This window comes from Vidua chalybeata, chromosome 2 (genome assembly GCF_026979565.1).
Source record: "Vidua chalybeata isolate OUT-0048 chromosome 2, bVidCha1 merged haplotype, whole genome shotgun sequence".
Taxonomy (NCBI): domain Eukaryota; kingdom Metazoa; phylum Chordata; class Aves; order Passeriformes; family Viduidae; genus Vidua; species Vidua chalybeata.
The window spans coordinates 71,949,671-71,971,517 of record NC_071531.1 but is presented as its reverse complement, the minus strand read 5'-3'; the positions used below and the strand labels follow the sequence as shown (position 1 = coordinate 71,971,517).

The 21,847-nt window shown below is 37.7% G+C and overlaps 1 protein-coding gene across 1 annotated transcript in view; it reads left to right on the top strand.

Moving 5' to 3' along the window:
* WARS2 (tryptophanyl tRNA synthetase 2, mitochondrial) overlaps window positions 1-15,339 on the top strand; it is a 38,396-nt gene extending 23,057 nt beyond the window's left edge. The window contains 4 exon segments of the mRNA XM_053936468.1: window positions 8,060-8,140; window positions 9,859-9,944; window positions 12,540-12,658; window positions 14,656-15,339. Of these exon segments, the coding sequence (XP_053792443.1) occupies window positions 8,060-8,140; window positions 9,859-9,944; window positions 12,540-12,658; window positions 14,656-15,104 (735 nt within the window). The 3' untranslated portion in view covers window positions 15,105-15,339.
* Window positions 15,340-21,847: the final 6,508 nt, after the last annotated feature.

The window sequence follows — 21,847 nt, the reverse complement described above, 5'->3', positions numbered from 1 at the left end:
TTTTGAATTCTATCTAGAAAATTACCAAATCCTTAGATCACAGAAATATTTCTTTAATAACTCCTGAATGACATTTCTGCTCATATTTTTAAAAAAACATCATGCAACAAAATTATTGTTTATGAACTTTTAGTTTTAATCACCGAAACTCACCACAACTAATGACTTTTTCTGTACCCTGATTTTGTAGCATTAAGGCAGAATGAAATTCTTGCACTACAGAAGTATGTTAGTAGTGGTAAGCCTCACTAAGGGAATTGCTCATGCATTCATTCATGTAAATGCTGTTGTGCCCTCTCACTTTCTCTGGATTACACTGAGCATGCGTGGTCTAGAATTACTGAAAAGGGCTTGGATTTTTTTGTTCTTTATTTGTTTGTTTGGCTTACTCTTTCTGTATTTTGCTGCTTGTGTTGCTTCTCTGGAATATGTTGGCCATACGTGAAAAAAATTAATGCTACTTGGTTTCTCAAAAGGCCTGTGCCTTTTGGTAAGGGTTTCACTTATTTTACTTACTTAGGCTTTTTTTTTCAAATCTCTAATCCAGAGATATCTGAAATACCTGCCTTGAGAGTTTTCACACACTTTATCATCCTTTTCAATACAAGCAAGAGACAAAAGGCTGAGCAATATGAATCACAGACTGACTGCTGGGAGAAAGTGTGGTGAGAACAGATACTTCTCAAAGGTGCTGTTATGATAAGGATGCAGGTGAAGCACACTTGGAATCCCAGAACAGATTTCAGTGATGTCCTTGCCTTTCAACTAAAATTAAATAGAAGTGACAGAAATTTTGCACAGGCAAGCTTTTTATTGTATTGTTTAGGGAGCATATGGCCTATGTTCTTTTGTATTGGATTTACAGCTAAATTACCTATAAATGGAAAGTGCTAGTTGGATGAAAATCGGTTTTGTATGCTTCAGAATGTACCATTTATAGATTATATTGTTTTAAAACTTGTACAAACAGTAAGTTAATGGCTGGCTGTATATTTGGTCTTAATGCATTGCAGTTCAACAAATATCTCCCACACTTACATTACCATATAAAAACTTGAATTCCAGCCTAGGGAAGTAATGGCTACAAAGAACAAGTGATGATAACTTGAAAATATTTAGAAGCAAGAAGGATGGTGATGAATAATTAGGGTAGTGTTTGGAACCACATTGTCTGTGAAGGGTTATAAACAAGCACATTTAATTAGAATATCTTGTAAATCAATTGTGGTGTATGTTGGACAGTAAAATGACCTCCCAGTGAGAGAAGCTCTTTCATTACAGCTTGTTTAATGATATTTTCTCAAGTAGGAAGTTATAAAAAAGTGACAATTTTAGTAAGAATAAAAAATAAAACTAAATGCATATTTCAAAATAGTGCATTTTTATTTGGAGTACAGCTGAAAGATGTATGAAACCCTCTTAGAGAAAATAATGTCAAGATATGCTTTAAGTGTCTGCTTTTGCCTACAGGGCATAAAAAAGTTATGGAATAATGACTTATACAACATATCATGACAGTATTAGAAGAAACAGAAAATATATTCCTTAAATTGTACCATAACTGATAAAAGCTGTAACAATCATCTTTCATAAAACTTACATCTTTTATTAAAACCAAAAAGGACTTGGGGGGGGGAGGGGTGGTAAATAAAGAAGACAGTATGCAATCTGCACACATATGCACAACTTACATGATATAACCTATTTTTTCTGATTCATAGTGGGTACACTCCACATTTCAGTTCTTACCCATAACCATCTTGTATCTCATCTGCTTCACAGTCAATACAGTATTAGAAACTTATTTTCCTTTTATGCGGTCTCAGGCTGTTTTTCCTGTCTACCTATCTATTGTAGTAGACACATGCTAAATGTCCCAAGAGAAACTAAAATTCCATCAGAGTTGATTCAGCAGGCAGTGCTTGATATGCTGCATGAATACTTCTCTGAGGAATCCTGTGAGTTTCTGGACAACATAATGTTCAGTTTCTGGGCGGAAAATTGCAGTTTTCATCCTTCTGGATAGGGTGATTTATTTTCTGAGTATAATCAGCTGCAGTATTCTTGCAGTGTGCAAGCAGATTGAGGCAGTAACTCTGGGAGGTGGGAATTTGCAAATTTGTCTTAGCCTTAACTCCAAAAGCCAAAATACAACAATATAAATATGTTCACTGTTTCACTGCTGTTATTTTCCAGAAATATCCATCTGCTTTGTTTTGTGGGCAGAGTTTGAATGGATTCACGCTACCCCTTGTCCAATTTTCAGAGGGGCTGAAAAGCTTCATTGCATCATAGCTTATAAATTCATTAAAGTACATTAATTTAGCACGGTCCATTGAAAACTTCCTGTCATAAGAGGAAGTATGTGACTGTTTAATTTAGAAAATTATTCTGCTTCTCTCATTCCTCTGTTTTCTCTCTCATGGACTGGGCTAGACATAACTAGAGCTCAGTGGAAAGGAAAGTCATGGTTCACTGGGATTTCTCTTTTTTTTTTTTTTCTTTTCTGCCTTAATTTACCTTCTTCATTTCATACTATTATGTAGATGTTATATTTTCCTCTCTTCACCAATCTTCTGGACACACCAGACTAATTTTTCAAACAGTATTGTGGATTATACTAGGAGAATATCTCTGAAAATAAGTTAATTTCATAATAAATAAAGGAGAGGAAAGGATGCTATGGCCAAATTACTGTGGTCTATTGGGGTTTATAACCAGTAAAGCTTGATTCCAGTAGGAATATTCTTGGTCAGGTTCTTCAAAAAGGAGAGACAGATCTTATTTCTGTATGTTTTAGCCAAATATAAATAAGAATATGTGACTAAATTGTTCCGAGGTAAAGGTGAAAACTGTAGATATTGACACATTTACTGACAATAACTAATAATCACCCCTCAATTCAATATGTTGCTTAACATGTTCTTTAAATCTGATGATTGCCTTTGTAACCATAAATTTATTCTACCCAATCAATTATTTCTTTGAACAGGAATTTGGGATACTGTGGCAAATTTTCTGTCATAAGAGTACCTGCACTGTGTACATTTGATTCAAGAGTAGTGTATTTTTTTGTCTTGTTTATGGTCTTCTTTGTCTTTAGCTGTGTAATATAGAGACACATTGCTAAGTATCTTGAACGTATTACCTGCAACCTTACGCATTAATAAAACCTTACCTCTTATTCAAGAAAAATGTGAGCATCATTCGCTTTTAGAAAGGGCCTCTTGAATTTTGCAGAAGCTCTTACTGGTACTTCTAGAAGAGACAAAAGTCTTAAAAAAAGGTTTAATTTCTTTTTGAATGTAGGACTCTTTTCCTTCTCTGTTCCAATTTCTTTTAGTACACTTAAAGAAATCCAGCTATCCAAATTACCTCCTGAGACTATTTGTACTCTACTCTGTCAAAATTAAATCTTTTAAATTTACTGCCCCTTTAAAATGTAGTCCTTAATGAGGTTACTCTGCTGAGGGAAAGCTGTTTCCACATGATAGATATGCAGCAAATTGGCAGTGCCTTACAGAGAAGGGCTATAGGTTGCAACTTGAGGAAGTCCATCTTGAAAATAAAACACTGCATCTCTTTTTGCAGAAAGCCACTTCAGCTGCCAACACACAACTTTGTATTATAACCTCAGAGAGCTGAGGCCCAGTGTTGCTGATTTGCCTGCTTTCAAATCTGTTTCCAGTATTCATGCTTCTCCCACTGTTCTTGAATCTCACGGCTTGCCATCTTCCTCAGCTGCATGTTTCATTGTAAAAAGTAATGTAGAATTATTTGGAATAAAAGTAGCTATGTAGCAATGTATATATCATTGGCTGTGGCAAGGGAATATCAACAATAATTTGGTAAGGAATAGCTTGGATCAAGGACAAAAAATAGATCTACAGAAGAAGCTCTGAGATTGTACTTCAGCATATAAAGCTCCAGAGATGATCCAAATGTAAATTGTGACCTGAGTTTAATAAATTCAAATGGCTGCACAAATAAATAATTAAGAAGCTATTTGTCTTTAAAAAGGGAGTAGCAGGGTGCTCAGGTGAAGAAACAGAAGTGTTTGTGCCTTTTAGATAACTGCTCATTATCATTTGCACCTCTGTTAGATACATGTGCTTTAAAAAAAAATTAGAGGAATCTGGGTATGCAGCCTTGGCCTTGTCAGGCCACAGGGAAGTAATGTAAGTAGTTTGCTCTGGAAATAACTCTTTGATTACTGCTTAGGAAGCCAGATTGTGGGGGATGCTTAATGCTATGGAGATTGAAGGAGGAAATGTGTCCCTGGTAATAGCATGGAGATGACCATCTTAATCCTTTGAGAAATGCTGATGTCATTTACAGACTTGTATGAGATTAGGAAAGAAAACTGTTAAAATGAGCTAGAGCACAGAGCAGGAAAAAAGAGAGAAACTTATTATATTTACTGAGAAGGGCAAAGGGTAGGATTTGGGCTGTTGGAAAAGGGGGGATTGCTATATGGATCTGGGTAAGATTTTTTTTGGAAAATTTTAAATGGAAATAGTTGACTTTGTAAAGGGAAACAATAAATAGAGCACTTAAAAACTGTTATTGCTGGAAATATTTTCAGCAAGGCTGCAATAAATTTTCCCAAGAAAATAATGTTTATACTGAAAACAGACTATTATATTTTTTTCAAAACACAAAAATAGCTGAAGTTGACCTGAAGGATTTAATTGATTAGATAGCTGATTTTCAGAATTACCAGTGACTGTGACGTTGTTGGAGTTTGGTTTGACATACAGTTCAGGAACTGTCACTGGTTATGAGTTTTGTTAATTGGAGATGTAATTCTGGTTTTCTACCATTTAAATTATTTTTATACTGACATATCTGAGGGAGAGGGCACACTGCGAAAATTATGTCTTCATTGGAAAAGAGTTAAGGTTATTATTATCTGTTCTCTTTTGCAAGATTGGGTAATCCTGAAGTACATCATAGCTCTGCACAGTACTTTGTTGTCAGATTTTAAAATACAAAAGAAACTTAGTTCTTTATTGGTTAAAGTATATACAGAATAGCCTGAATTAATTGGAGCTCTTTATACTTTTATTTCTTGAAATCCTAGTTGGATTATTGGGTAACCTCCCTTTAATGAATAAATGAAAAAAACAAGCAGAACACCTCTCTAACACTTGTACTCTTTTTAATGAAAATTGTGTGAAAAGTAATGCTTCTTTGACAAAGATTTTCCTTGTGATGGCACAATAAACACTACCTAACACAATAGGAATCAACTGAAAATCATTTTATAGATTTATGCAAATATGAGATGTCTCTTCTCTGTTTCCTTTCATTTCACTGTTGAAAGCTGCATAGCTGTAATGCTCACTTTTTTTTTTTTTTTTTTTTTTTTGAATGGCACAGTCAGCAGTCTCATGTTCCTCAGGGATTCTTGCTGGGAGCAGTTCTAGTCAACATTTTCCTTCATGACCTGTAGAAGAAGGTAATGATCAGAAGTTCATGGGCAATGCTAAGTCCTTATGTGTAGCCAAATGCTATTCCAGAGAACTCATAAAACAAAGTGGGCAGGCAAATAAGGGGTAGAAGAGCTTTAAATACTTTAAAACATCTGGGTAAAAGTATTTTAAACCTTCTTCATACAGTGCAGGAAAGAAAGTCCTGGAGTCATCATTGGCAGTTCTCTGAAATCATTGGCTCAGCACAAGCAATTTTCAAAAAAGCTAATGATATGTCATCGTTACCACATCACCAGAAAGGGTATTGTGAATAAGACAGAGATGACATTTTGTCACCATACAAAACCTTAGTATGCCCATTTTGTGAATACTGGGTGAAGTTTAAGTGTCTACATCTCCAGAATGAACTAATGAATTAGGTATGATACAAAGGAAAGGAATTAATGCAGCAGGGGATGGGGTAGCTGCCTTAAAAAGGAAAAATTACGAAGTCAGGGTTGCTTCAGTTTGAAGAGGAGAAGGCTGAGGCATATATGCAATCAAAGTTTACAAAATCAGGAAAACACTGAATAAGCTGGATGTGGAATTGTTCACCAGAATGTGCAATATAAGAAACAGGTGGTATTCAAAACCAGTAAACAAACATGGATACATTAGCAACTAAATTATTCTTTACACATCAGGTTTCAGCCTCTGGAGTTTGCTGCTCCATGGGGTTGTGAAATGGGCAATATTAGCTGGTTCAGAAAGGGAATAGACACATTCCTGGAGAGTCTGGATACATTACCAGGACTGGGCCAGGGATAATACCTTCTGATATTCCCTAGTGCAACAATTATGGATGCTGGAGAAGTGTGAGGGGAAGATACTGCAGGAAGCAGTAGGTTCATGTGTTTGCACCAAGTGCTACTCCTGGAAATAGAGCACGAGGCTGCATTGCCTTTGTCGTGATCCAGTATAGTGTTATTCCTTACATTCTTGTGTTTTGGGTGTTCAGTGAAGACATTTGCCTGCAGTTTTAAATGTACCTGCAGCAAGAAGCTGATGGAGTTTGTCTGGGAGAATGGCTTCTCCTGATTGTGATCCATGGGTATTACTTAGTGAAAGGAAGGGTAGACTGAGCCTTTATTCTACTGGTGTCATATACATCATCGTGTATGTCTTCCAGTTTCTTTGTATCAGATTTATGCAATCAATGTGATGGAATACTAAAATAGCTAAATGAGTAACATTTGAGCAGATGCACCATGACCAATCAAAGGCAGCAATTACCTGCCCCTCTTGCCAAGTAAAACACAGTAGCTTAAACTGTGATTTAGTCTGACAAATGATTTGTGGTTTAAGCCTAGAACCTCCTGATTCACACACCAATATACAGTCAGTGACTGCAATTTGGATGATGGATGCTAACTCATTAGCCTCTGGTACTGAATTTTATTCCAGCTGAAATCTCTACCCTTTGGTATACTTCTATGTATTTTGTCCCCACTTTATCAGGCTTTTTCTTCAGCATATTCAGCACTTTAGTCTTATTTAGGAAAGGACTGTGTGTCTGAACATGGGAAATGAGTATAACTTGGTAGGACCCAGAACTGTGTATTCAACCCAACAAATGCTGTTTAGATCACTGGGTGTTTTGGTAAATGATGTAATGTCAAATCCACTGATCCAGTGAAACACGTGCAGTCTTGGCTGTGAAAGCAGCATCTGACAGAGCTGAATCAATGACTGCATAGCTTTTAAAGAGGGTTCTTGTCAACACAAGTGCAACAGAGCACCATCTCCTCTCTGTCCGTGACTAGAAGAAAGAAATGAGAAACCACTTTCAACCAGATGGTGATTCCTTCTAGATGAAATAGGAGTCTTGTGCTTAGTATTTTCCGTGAAGTTCATTTTACTCCGGTATTTTGTTGCACTTTGTCATGTGCACAGAAGATTGCAGGTCAAATAAGCATGAGGGAATTAATAAAAACCCTGAATCTCTGGGAAAGGCAGAAAGAAGGAAAAGAATCAACCTGAAATATTTCTAACCACTGAGCTGTAGTCTGGAGGTTGGATACTTTTACACATTGGTGACCAAAATAGTCCAATGACTGCTAGCTAGGAAATTACTATATTTAAAATGTGGCAACAAAGGAATTGCAATTAATAATCCTAGTAGTTCTTGTTAACAAACACTTTTTACTGCCTTCTGTCTGGGTTGTTATATCATGTTGCAGGCATGAAGTTTTGAACATCTTTGAGACAGTTAGCACGCTCTTAAAGATTCAAACCTGCCAATATTGCGAAGAGTGAATCAAGTATTCAAGCAAAGGAGTTTACATGCATGCTCAACTCTGCTATTGCAGCATTTTATTTCTTGCTGCTATTGCAGCATTTTATTTCTTGTTTAGAATATGAGTGGATAGGATCAAGAACCTTGTTATACTATTTTAATGTAGAGTATTCAATCCTGGCAGTCCGGGATCCATTAGCTTGTCACTTGACCTTACTGCAAAAGTAATGTACAGAAATAAATAAATAAATGGTTTTCTCATCTTTGATGCAATTTATTCTTACTTACTTTGAGAAAATATTCATATAAAAGAAGAAGATTTAAATAGATTCTAACTTCATACTTTCAGGTTCCTGAGCATGCAGAACTTGCCTGGATTCTTGGGTGCTTAACTAATGTGCCACGTCTGCTACGTTTGCCCCAGTGGAAGGTATGGACAGTTTGGTAAATTTAAAAGAAATTTTTGGGAATTCAGTAGAAATGTTGTCCTGGAAATACTTGTCATCTATGAAGTACCAGCTTTACCTTGGTTGTTCATCCTTTAGGTTTAAGTAATTCTGTAGTCTTGTAGTGGAAGGGGTAAAACATATCTCTCTAGGTCTGTTCCTCTTAGTGAACGGTTTCCTGCTGGAAGCTACAGAATTGTGTTTTTGGCAGAGATTTGCAGAAAAACTGTGCTAAAAAAGAGGTTTGTTTACTGTTGTTAAACTGATTTTGCTAGAACATTCAGTGTTATTTCAATGTTTGTTTAATAATGCAAAAGTAATGGAAGATAAGTGGAAACCTTGGGCCTTGCTGATTAAGGAGTTCCATAAACAGCTTTTATTTTTCCACTATAAAGAGTGGCTGCTGTGTAGATTTTATGGAAGAGTGTTCAAAAGAGGCATGTGTTTGAAGAGGAGTACAGAAATTACAAATATTAAAAATGTGCTGAGTGATATTGTATTTTAAATATTTGCCTTTACGAGTGTCAAATGTTCATCTTCTTAATCTTGATGTTGCATCAGCCTGACTGCATCAACAGAGTTCTTGCATTTAATTTCCTTGTATTTTATTTTGACATTTAGTAAGCAGAAAAAGACAGGAGAGAGAAGTATCTGAAAAAGGAAAAAAAAAACCCAACAGCTTAAGAGTAGTTTGGGCTTGCAGAGTTCAGAGCAGTCTTAAATACCTCCAGATGTTTTCTTTTTTCCTGTTTTCCTTCTTAATTAAATAAAACCAGTAAAACTTAAATACAGCAACCAGTGTTAATGCATGGCATAGATTAAAGCAAACCTTTTCAAACCTGAGGTTCTAAAGTTAAGCTCTTAAACCCTACTTCGACTGGATTGACTTTCCAGACCTACAGATAGGTGTTACAGGTGCTAGGCTTTGCAAATTAGGTTCCCTGAACCCTAGGCACTTAGGGATGTAGACAGAATACAGGATCTGTTGGAGAGCATGAGGCAAATCTAAATATATTTGAACAGTCCTAATGAAATAATTCAGATTTCAAGGGGGTTAGTATATTTAACTGTTGCTAAAAGTAAAACACAGATATGCCATCGCCAGAACAGAATTAGTGTTTGTAGCCTCACTGTTTTGATCTAGGTGATCCATATCAGGGAGCAGGAGAGTACTTGAATGCATTAGGTAGATGGTGGGGAGCAGTGAGAACTGATGGAGATAGCACTGGACTCTGCCTCTGTAGTTCTGGGTTCTCCCAGCTATCACTGTCTGTCCTGGTGACTGTGTGTGATCGCTGTGTCTTGATCTCTAATACAGGTATTAATACCTTTTTGTATCTCCATTATGAAGTGTTTCAAAAATTTGAAGACACTATTTAAAAACATAGGATTTATGTGTAATATACAAGTGTAATAACTCAGCCTGATGGTTTTGCATTTGAAACCATTTCCATTAATAAGGTTACAAACAGAAAACAAAATAAATCCTATGTTCCCTTCTCACTAGAGTATCAGAACAGTGTAGGGAAATTCATAAATATAGGACATAAACCAGAATATATTCAGATTTTACATGATGTTGTCTTCTGTAGAGCTACATAATAAATTACTCAATTATTCAGAATTGTAATTAATTAAAATCACAGACCATGATACCATTAGTCAAAAGTGTGATTCTTCTCTACTTTTCTTTTCCAAACAGATGAAGTGTGCCAGCCAGAATAGCGAAGGAACTGTTGGTTTGTTGACTTACCCTGTGCTTCAAGCAGCAGATATTTTGCTGTACAAGTAAGAGGCAGAATGTGATCCCATGGGCAATGTCTGTTCAGCTGCATTGGAATGAATGCTTGTCAGGTCAACATGGTAACTTATAGAGCAGGAGAGCTGGGTGTGATTAGATCAGAAGATTGGAAATGGATGACAGACTCTCAAGTGGCTGGTTGAAATCTAGCCTGGTTAGAAAGCTACTGACAGGGCTGTAAAGAGCAAAAGCTGGTCACGTGAGAATAATTCTTAGGGAATTATAACAGACTGATGTTTAATTATACATACGACACATTCACACTGATACACTTTTTTTAAAGTAGTGTACTGTAGAGGTACTTAAACTGTCTGTATGTAGCATACAAATATTAATGGGGGATTCTGTGTAGGCCAGTTCATACTGATGAAAAAGAGTCACTTATTGACTGCAGCTTGTAGTGCCTCGGCTAGTGCTGCAGTGGAAACAGCCCTTAGTGAGGGACTGGGGACTCAGCATGCCTAAGTCTGTAGCCTGGCTAATAGAATTTGTAGTGCATTGTCATGACTGGTTGTATTTCATAATATGATTTAAACTGTCTCAGTAAGTAAATGTTAAATACAGTGCACCATATATAAATTATTTTTATGTTCAGAGCGTATGTACTTTGTGGCATTGTTCTGAAGGAAGTTGTGAGTATTGGTTGGAACAGAGAAGTAACATAGAACTGAGGACAAGGATGTCAGGTCAGACTAACCAAGATTAACCAGTTGTGAATTCAGAAAAATGTATCTAGGGAAATTTCATGTTAATTGATCATAGTAGGGAAAACAGGACTGTTAGAAGACCAAGAGATGGTATTTCTAATTTACCTAGATTTTAAGTAAAAATAACAGGAAGCAAGCAAAAGTCAGAATTATTTTGAATATTACAATGCTTTTGTTTGAAGTGAGTCCTATTTGATTGTCAAATATTTGAGTGATTTGAGTGTCAAGTATTTAAGGATGAAATTTAGACAACTTTATCAGAAATCATGTTGTTTTGATTGAGCTCAACCATATCTGTCTCTTCCATCTCTAATAAGATCTGGTGTTTCATCTTTCCTTAGCAAAGCCAGTGGTTTGTTGGCTACTATCTGTATTAACAGCAGGCTGTCCACTAGAGCGCAAAACAAGGAATTGAAAAAGAAACAGTATCTCTTTGAAGAAACTTGACTTAATCTTTAATAAGAAATGTTTTAATGTAAACAAAATAATATGAGGAACAAGAATTAGTGAGAAATGGAAACACAGGAAGGGAACAGCAGTCATGAAGTAGAATTTATAGCTGGAAGAGGGGAAGAAACAGTACTAGCTCAGAAGGATCAAAGAGACAGGAAAATGGACAGAAGGTAAATACATGACAGAAAGGAGTAAAAATAGCATCAGGATAGAAATATTAAAAAAAAAAAAGCAAGGAAAAAGGCAAGGTATCATGCAGAGACTTTTATAGAGATAATATGTTTTCTGTTTAGTGGCAAACGTTGTGAATATGGAACCATTTTGGCATATGGAAACATTTCTTTTGACCTGCTTAAAGTATATTGATTATGGTAACTAATTTTCTCTCAGTTATAGGGCACTGTGATTTTCTATTGATTCCTACTGCAACTGTTTTTAGGTTGCCTTGCTGACTGGTTGGGAATAAAGGTAGACAAATTGATTCCTGGATGTCAGCCCAGTAATTCAGAATCGGAAGGAAAGAGTACCATGTTGATCTGAAATTTTCTGGGAACTTAAAAGATGCATAGTGAACTTCCTGATTTTGGAACATGTCCAGTATTCATAGCTGAATACCCTGTAAGCCTTAGAAAAAAAATCGACTGGGGGATGGGAGAGTAATCAAAAGCTGGCAAGATTTCAAGTCTGCCTCATCTAAAAGAATCATACATTTTTAGCAAGTATGATTAACTGTGGGAAAGAATCACCAGGGGAAGTAATGGATTCTTCACCTCCTCATGTCCTCTGATGCAGATTGTTTTCCTCCAGAAGCATATTCAAACCATTGAGTTCAATACAGAAGATCAAATTATCCTTTGAATCCAGCAGTTCTAATCCTCTAATACACTTGTGACAATAGAGGCACTGGACTACATGATTTATACAATTGTGATGAAGAAGAACACTCACTTCTTTCCTTCCCTTGATACATCCTCAGTACTAACTCCTCAACAACAGTTACGTTTTCCTGAGACTTGACATGACAAGCTGCTTGCACTTTATGCCTTGCAGATCTTTCTTGCTTTTTTTTTTACACTATAGCGTGTGCTCTTTGATCTCTAAAGAGGCAGAAGGAGATACTACAGAAACCTTCCTTTGAGCTGAGTTTAATGAGTTGCTCTTACAGGTATCTTTGCCATATATGTCTTCACAAAGGGCTATTTTTGCCCTTGGTTATGTGCTTCAGTTCAGCACAAAAAGCAGAGTCATCCTTGAATATGTTCAGTTTGGGATCTTGTTCCCACAGCACCTATATCTAGCTGGGACTGAGTGTTTGGCTCAGTCTGGCCCTCAGTCATGGCAGAAGCTGTGACAGTCTTGAGTAACATTTCAGCAGAACCAGAGAGCTTTGCTGAGTTTCCTGTATCTGTCTTTTATTAAAAGGTCAACACGTGTTCCTGTTGGAGAAGATCAAGTCCTGCACCTGGAACTAGCCCAAGATATAGCACAACATTTCAACAAGAAATATGGAGAATTCTTTCCTCTGCCCAAAGCCATTTTAAGTGAGTTGGTTATTTTTTTTTCTCTTAACTGCACTTCGAAGTTGAAGATGGATTTAAATATTGTGGAAATAGTTTCTGGGACCAAGGGAAGGGGGCAAACTGATATTAAAGGAGTGGAAAACTGAAAACTGGCAACAAGAGACTAGAGGCTGTGAAAATGAACTCCCAAGATAGATATAAGGCTTTAGAAATCCATGGTTGAGGAATGTACGTGACGTCTGGTATTCTAGTCCAGGGGGCCAGATGCACTCTGCTGCTGCCAGTCAACCTTGCTCTTCAAGTACTGGACCTTTTAAGAGAAGGGTCTCTATTCCATGTTGCTCAATCAGGAGACATGTAAGCAAGAGATGCTTGCATGGCATGAGACCTCTAGCAAGCAGAATTCTTCAGTGTCCAAGTGGGAGATGTTTACTTTAAGCATGCTGAACAGCCTGTTGGTTTATATGTACAGTACTCCAATTTTTTTTAAGGGTGTTTAATATATACTTGAGTATTTCAATATGTGTCTGTCACAGAGCTTAAGACTTTATGGTTTTGATCTTAGACTCAGGAAGACTTATAAGGAAAATCTTCTCAGCCATTTTTGAGCTATAAGGTCATAGGCCGGGGGGTGAGGAGGAGTCAGATGGCGCAAATGGCATGTTTGCTAAGAAACGTGAAGAATTGGGCAAGGATGAAGCGTTGCATCTTTGTTGTAAGTAATGTAGAGGAATGCACAGCAGAGACCTTCGCCCCCAAAAGGGCAAGGAGCTCTCACCTTGGAAAAGACAGGCAGTAATCAACCTTTCTCAGTTTTCAAGCTTCAGTGACAAAAGTGGTGTTAGACCTAGAGTGGAGTTTTGAGAATATTAGTGATTGCAAACTCTGCAGTTTCTAATGGAGTACTAAGCACTATAAAGAGGAGCTGAGTGTAGCCTCTGATGCAGGTGAGACTGTTTACCATTAAATAAAAAGCTCAATTTGAAATAAAAAAAGGGAAAAAACATTTAATTTTGCTTCCAAAAAACATTCCTTCCTAAGTTCACAAGTATATGCAAATCAACAAAATATCCTAGATTAATGCCAAAGGTAGGCCCCTATTCAGACTCACTAGCTGTAGACAATTTAATTACCTGGACTCTTTCAAATTTGCAGAAGAGACTCTTCCAAAAGGTGATTTCAGAACAAAGCACTTTCTGGGGCAATCTGAATTGTATGCTGGAAGAACCCTTATCCTTTCACTGAGTACATAGGCCATCTATGAGCAGTATGCAGGTAATTTCATTGGCTGTATTAGGTGTCTAAAAACAACTAGTATGAGTACTCTGTAGAAAAGTGATACTTTAGGTACTCCATGAATGATATTTCTTGGTGAAAAACTGAAGCAGTTTGGGTTGATGCTGTTAAAGTACTTTGCAATATTCTCCTAATGCTACTAATCTATTTCATGTGCATGGATGTATCTTAGCAGTTTGTACAATACCCACGCCTTTCTTATCGGAGCAGTGCTTTACATCTAACAGAGCTGGTCAGTGTTGAGTTAGAGAATTTTAATAACTGTTTTTACTGAGATTTAGGAGAATTTCCAAGAGATTTTGAGTGGAAGAGTTTCCTGAAATAAGGAGATTAACTGTTACGGGATTCTGATGGGTTTTTTACCATTGGAGTTAACCTGCTTCTCCACTGTTCAGAACCATTCAGTAAGGTGCAGTAATAGAAGGGAGGAGAAATTTGGGAGGAAATCAGCATGTAAGCAACATCAAATATTAGGAGTAGCCCCAGCAGAAGTTCCTGCTTAGTGAGGATGGGAGAGGTGGAACAGGCTTCATTCAGTTTACGAGAGGAGAAAGGTGTCTTCTTAGAAGGACAGAAAGGATGCAAGGACTAAACAGAGCATACGTGACTGTGCTCACAATTCATTTCTGAGCAAGGATAAACATCTTCATCACATAGCTGCGCATTGTTCTTAGCAATTGTCATAAGAAACCATTGTCTCATAACTTTTTTTTTTTTTAAAGCTACAACAAAGAAAATAAAATCCCTCAGAGATCCATCAGTGAAGATGTCCAAGTCAGACCCACAGAAGTTAGCTACTGTTAACATAGCAGACAGCCCTGATGAAATAGTGCTGAAATTTCGCAAAGCTGTGACTGACTTTACCTCGGAGGTGACCTACGACCCCGCCACTCGCCCCGGTGTCTCCAATCTGGTGTCCATTCACGCTGCAGTAACGGGGCTTAGCATCGAAGAGGTGCTGCACCAAGCCACTGGTCTTGACACTGCTCACTACAAAATGGTGGTAGCAGAGTCGGTCATCCAAAAATTTGCACCTATCAGGAATGAAATCAAGAAACTCCAGGAAGACAAGTCTCATCTGATAAAGGTTTTAGAGGATGGAGCAGAGAAAGCCAAAGAACTGGCTGCTCCTACCTATCAAGAAATAAGGAGACTGGTGGGATTTCAATAGAAGCTGCTGAGTAGTTGCAAGGACTTTTGTATCATGGGACAGAGATTTTGTTATTTGTAACAAAATCATTTATTAATTATTAATCATTTTGGTTTGAAACAAAAACATTTTTTCCTGGAAGATCCAAGGAGAATGTTGAAAGTGATTGCATTAAAAAATGTGCATGAAGCCAGATATTTCCAGTGGGACCAGCATTAAGCTTTTCTGGATAATTAAAGAGGGAGGACAGAAGCAATCACAATTCACAAAGAAATTGTGCAAAAGCAGGTTATAAGGTTGCCTGTGTGGGTTTTTGGATTTTTCTATTGACCACTGCAAGAAGCTGAAGTGTAGGTGAGGTGATCAGAATCTAGCAGAAATATTTGTAATCCTCTCAAGAACATACTTAGCTGTGTATGTGCTGTTGTTACAGATGGACATTTTATCCTATCGGGGGTTATTCAGCTTTGATATGCTGATTGAACATGTTCTTGGATAACCAGAATAAAACCAGAGACTTAAAAATAAATGCTCAGGGTGATGAAGAGAGAACTTCTCCCTTTAGTTTCTTCAAATTCAGTGTGAATTTTCTTTTGTATCTGTGTAGTTTGTGTGAAGTGAATTTCACTTCTGCCATTTGTGCCATCCTGCTGGTCAGGTCTAAGGTACTTCACTGGGAAATGACATGTGCTTCAGCTTCTCCTATTTCACCTGCTGTTCTGTTTAGCAGGGAGCTCCAGGATTTTCAGTTCAGCATCAAGTCTAGAATAGCTTTAAAAAAGGTGTAGAAGAGATGTAATCCTGAATCAAAGAAATCTTGGGTTGAGAATCAGAGAACTTTCTGTAAAGTTTACAAAATTGCTTCTTCAGAAAATTGTGCTAAGGTCAGAGCCAGAACAGAGTTAAATAGATCTTTATGGACTCTTCACTACTGAGCCTTGAGAACGTGTAGCGATGGGAGAGCAGTGTTAGCCTGCCCTGATCTTGGGCCTCACAAGATCCACAGACTTGGACCCATGGATTGTGGCACTTGTTGGGGAATGTGTGGCAAAGGGGCATTGCCAAAAGGAGACACCATGTTCTGAAGAGGGGTAGTAGTACATGTCAAAAGGTAATGAAAGCCCTACTGATCCTGTGCCAGCATATTTAGCTGTGTCGTTACACTTCATGGTGCTGTGTTTGAAATTGCTGTACTGTAATGTAAATTGAGTTAATCCTGTACTCTGGCAGCTCATAACCACGCTATGCCTGTGGCATTTGTCATGAAGGATTGCAGTCTTACATGACTGAGTTAGTAAAACATGGCGAGGTGGGGGGGTTCTACATAGTGCAGTTGGTTGGTTGGTTGTTCTGGGTTTTCTAAAAAGCAGTATTTAGTTAATTATAGTGAGTTGATTCAGAAAGAAATATTTGATTTTCCAAAACATAAAGCTGAGGACTGAGCGTCTCCAGATCTGTGCTGAGACCTGTATTTATTTGTTAGGGATCTGAAGAAAAGAACTGCCATGCAAGAGCTTCATGATGACAGATTTTCTAAAATTAGTCAAGACTAGAGAAGCAGAGTGGATGGAGACAGACTGAGTGGAACCAAACTCAGTATAGACAAGCCTAAGGTAATGTCCTCTGGAAAGAATAAGTATATTCAAAAATTGTCCCTGGTTTTAAATAAGCTGTAGTGGATAAGGAAAGGACATGTTATAACTGCACATATTTTCATAGTTTTACAAAACTTTTGTCAGTGTTTAACAGCTGCATTAGGGCACTAAGATGAAAAATTAAGGCACACGATTACTGCTGCTTCCTGACTTGGCATAAAATGTTTGCTGTGTCACTTTTTAATATAGATTGACTACTGCAAAGGTCCCACAGCATGTACCTTGAGAGAAGCTAACAACCTTGAGAGAAGCTAACACCATCCTCATGAAGACTCTGAAAATCTTTAATACTAGTGTATCTAGTTTCTACCTGTAGCTCTTTTTCACTAGCCAAGACAGAAGCATATATTCAAAAGACAACTCAGAGTTTCAAGGTCTCTTTACACTTGTGATACTCAAATCACCTAATATATAGAGTTGCCATTCAACACACCTTCTCTGCAGTGGAAGGAAAATAGGAGCATTCATTGGAGGGGTTGACACCAGCAGATAATTTTGGTTTGTTACTTAAACTGTTCTGAGCAATCTTTCCAAAACTGTTAGATTCTTTTTCAGAAAATCATGTAAGTAAAGCAGGAAAAAACTTCAAAAGAACCTTTTCTTTGAGATAGATGTTTAAGGCATTACATATTTAGCTGTGTTTCAATCAAATTCACTAATTTGCTTCTTTTTAATTCAATAATACATTGAGGGGTTTTCCTTCCCTTTCCCCTATCAGTCAAACAAGTCTTATTTGCCTGACCTGTTTCCTTCAAGTAAGGAAATACACATGTTTTTTCAACTTCAGAAAAGTTAAACTTGTGTAAAATGAGTATATTAACCTACTGATTGTTGACTAAGTTTTTCATTTTAGTTGCTCCTGTGGAGGAATTTTCCACAGGAGAATTATAACATGTGTTTGCCCAGTGAAATAATCCCGATTCCATTAACAATCATGATCTTTAGAATCCCTTGAGACAACAAATGTAGATATTTGCAGGTATCTGTTGCCTATTTCAGTTTTCTTAGAGCGTTTTTTTTTTCTTCAAAGTTAACCATCTCAGCACTAAGGTGGTTTAGCTGAGCTTGAAGCAATGAGTTGATTCCAAGCTACTCTCTCTTCTTCTACCTCCCTGTTTCCCTTTGGGAATGTCTTATAAACACCCATTCTGTGTAGGCTTCTGTGGCAATGTTTATTAAGGAGTGCAGTTGAGTTGGAATAACTGTTTAGAGAAAAATTGTTGGAGAAGATTTGATGCTTTAGGTTTCATAGTTATTTATTTCACACTAACACTAGTGCTGGGGACTTAATGTTTGTTTGCAACAAAATAGGTGCATTCCTGAGACGCATTTTCATGTTTGTTTTTATCCAAATCACATTCTCTAAGACTTCTCTGTGATGTCAGCTGAAGTGCAGTTGGTAGGGAGTTTCTGCAGAAGCAAACTCCTCATCCCAGCTGCAGTGTGGTATAGACATGCCCTGTGTTATTGTGGAAGTCACTGTAAGGTGTTCTTCCAGGACAGGGTGGGAAAAAGGTCAAAATATATCTTTCCTAATTGAAATAAAAAGAGTCAAAAGGTGGAGAGGTATCCTTACCCCGTGCTGTGTTGCTCACTGAAGAAAAGGAAGCAGAAACAATGATCCTTTATTTAGAATGAATCGGTAATTTGTGCCTCAGACTCAAAATCTCCTCTCTTGCCATTCCTGTGCACCTGTTAGTACATTATGCACTACCCAGTTAGTTATATTAGTGCACCTGGCCTAGTGCAGATCCCAACCATTACAAATGTATCGGACATAGCATCTCCTGGTAAGATTCACTCACCTTTAGAGATAAGACATCAACTCCACAGTGAATTATGTGCAAAAATCTAACAAAAACATTTATACATCTGAGACATGCATTTTTCCAGCTAGTTGTTCCTAGGAAGTCATGATATCATGTAGTGGGTCTCAGCTCTGTGCTTTTAGTTTAGAGCACAGAGTTTACTGAGAATTTTAGATTCAGGGAGAATGTTTTCTGCAGCAGAGATTCAAAATGATGATTAGCCCCATAAATTAACTCTGAGACTGCTCCAGCATACATCCCTGCCTCAAATAGCTGGAGTGCATGGATATTGTACATTATACTGGAATTTAATTGTAAGTCTTCAAGATGTGGTTGAAGTATACTTAGTTTTCAAACACCATGACTTGGTTTCTCAGATTGCCCTGTAGGCTTTCTGCATAGTTCTGATTCAGTGTGTGTTTATCAACAACCAGTTCAAGCAAAGCTCCTTTGCAGGATTATGACTGCATCCATTAAAGGCTAGAGAATTCATAAAAATGAGCTGAAAGTCTAAGGAGCAACAGTGAAGTGGGATCCTTGGGGACTGACCTGCATTTAAATGTTTTGGGAACCATAGGTTAGCAAAGCAAATGTTTTCTTATCCTTAGTTAGGACCATTATGATCCTGACAACATTGTAGCAGTAAATACTGCTGATGAAAGTTTGTTCTTTCAGCAGTCCAGCTTGGTTAGATTTACATTCAGTACAAGGGATGGCTCTTTCACTATTTTGATCTGTGCATTTAAGCTCCTGGATGCTGCCTACCTTTTTTTTTTTATGACTGACGGACTGCTGCACAGAGAAATAGTCTAGCAAGCTGGTGGAGGAAGTCTAGTGGGAAAGGGGTTTTGTTCAGGAAATATATTATCTGTTCTTGACAGGAAAACAAAGCCCCTCTTTCTGCTGTATTGGACTGTCTAATTTCCTTTTAATTTTTTGATCTGTTCATTCTTTCTAAGTAAATTTGACAGTAGCAGCAAGAAGAATGTCAATGTATTGTGTAGTCAAAAGCCTTGGAAGGACCCAGACATCTGTCATATTTTCTAAAGTCTCTTACATAGTGGGAGTTTTCTGTTAGCATCAGCCAGTTTTGGGAAAAATGCTGCAGCAAAACTGTAGTCATATGTGACATTAATGTATCTGCTTAAAGCTTTGGTGTTTTGTTTTTTTTTTTTTTTCTCACTCAACTGTGAAAGAAGACTTATTAAATATTGAATTCCCAGTGAAGCTTTTTATCACATAGTCCTGTCCAGATGACAGCTGAAGTAATGGAAAATTCTCTTTATTATCACAAAAGATTCTGCTCTGATTCTCACTGTCTTTTCTGTTATTCTGTTGGTTGTGCTAATGGTCATATTGTGGAAGGTTTAACACGTAAGTATTTATTCTGTGTCAATAAAAAATCATTTTACCTGTAACAGTCCCATATTATGGAAATGGAAGATTCACTGATCATTTCAAGGCAGCAGCCTTGGTGTCACAATTATTTTATATAATACCAAATGCCAACCTCCTGCACAGGTGAACAGTTTAACACCTGGGAAGATGTTCTGCCACTGTTGTAAATTGCTGTCACAGAACACCATGACTGAAGATGAGATTATCCACTACAGGAGTGGGCTCGTGCTGCCTGTGGACATAAAATTAAGCACTGAGCTTAATGTCTGTTTTGCTGTCGTGCTCTCAACATTCCAACATGGCTGTGAGACGGGAGCAGAGCAAATCTGTGCCACACCAGAAGGCTCAATCAGTTCCAGATGTACTACATTTGCTGTATGTGCAAGATGAAATGTCAAGACAAGAGTTGCAGAACAAAAATCCTTAAAAGTTATTAAATGTTTGGAAGTAACAGCATGCTTGTAAAGCTTGGCTTATAAAGCCTGTGGTAGCATGGTCTTAGCCTCACTCATAGAGCTGACAGGAGCAGTCACACAGCTGAGTGTGATGGTGGCATAAGGTAAGCCATCTGCTTCCTCAGTACAATAATGTAAAGACAGTATGAGTCTAATTTGAGGGGTTACTGGATTAACCCTCACAGGTGGGAGACAATAGCTTGTGGCAGAGCAAGGTAGCTACACATCTCTCTTGTGTCCTAAGCCATTCTGAAACCAGATGCTCACAGTTCAGATGGGGACACAAAGCACAGAGAAGATGCTGTATGGAGAGTGTCACTCGTCCCACGTGCTGTTGTATCTATAACTCTGCAATTCCTCCAGTTTCAGTTTGGTGTGACTTTATTGTCATCCATCAGTGTGAAATGATAGTCACATGCTGATGAAATTAATGGAACTTTGGTTTGAAATGCTGGATGTATGTTGTCTACTATCTTTGGTGAAAAGTTCTTTTCCTGATGCCCCAGGATTTATAGAAAGAAATCATTAAGCCAAATAAGAAGAAACCAAAGCAAGGCTACTCTCTGGCATTATCCAGAGTTTCTGGTGTAGGTGGTTTCTGGCTTCATTCACTCTGTTTACCTTCATGCTTCATCCCCTAAGCCACATCTCTCTCTGAGTAAAGTAAAACCTTTATGTTGAATGTTGTGAGACTGACTTTTTATTGTGACTGGAAACAGTTTGTCAAATATATTTGAAGAGTCTCTTTGTTTGCTGAATGAATAACAAAGATTTCAATAAGTGCCTCTTGAGTATTTAAGCCAAGAAATAAATATGAGTGGGTTGGGGTTTGCTCTGCCCACACTTACTCCTTCGTGGCCTGTCTGGCAGATGTTCCTGCAGCAAGAATGGGAAAAAGAGAAATTTTCTCCTTAGGGTTGAAGGCCAAATGTAAACCTCAAGTGGCAGTGTGGCATCCATTATTTTTAGATAGTCCTCATTAACTTTCTCTTAGTGGTATATCTGTTTGCACACCCCCAAAGTTGAAATTGTGTGGATATTCAGGGGGGAAAAGCACTGGATGTGAATGACTAAACTCATTTCTGTCTCAGAGCTACTGTCTTTGCTATGCATGGACATTGGCACACAAGGAGGAAGGGCCTTGCTGCTTGGGAGAGGATTACCACTATCACCATTGAGACAACTGATCCAAACTGTGACATTCCTACCTTAAGTTCACCAACATGAACCCCTCTAGAAGGAAGCTGTGAAGCGGATGAATTCACTGTGTACACTGCATGCGCGCTGCAGGTTCTGTAGTCTCAGTGTGACCTGCTGGGAAAGTATCATTTTGGTCTTTAATAACCATTGCCAAAATGGCCCAAGGATGTGCTGAGATTCTGAAGATCTCAAATATCTTATGAGGAAAAGCTGTAAGGGTTGAGCTTATTCACCCTTGAGAAGAGATG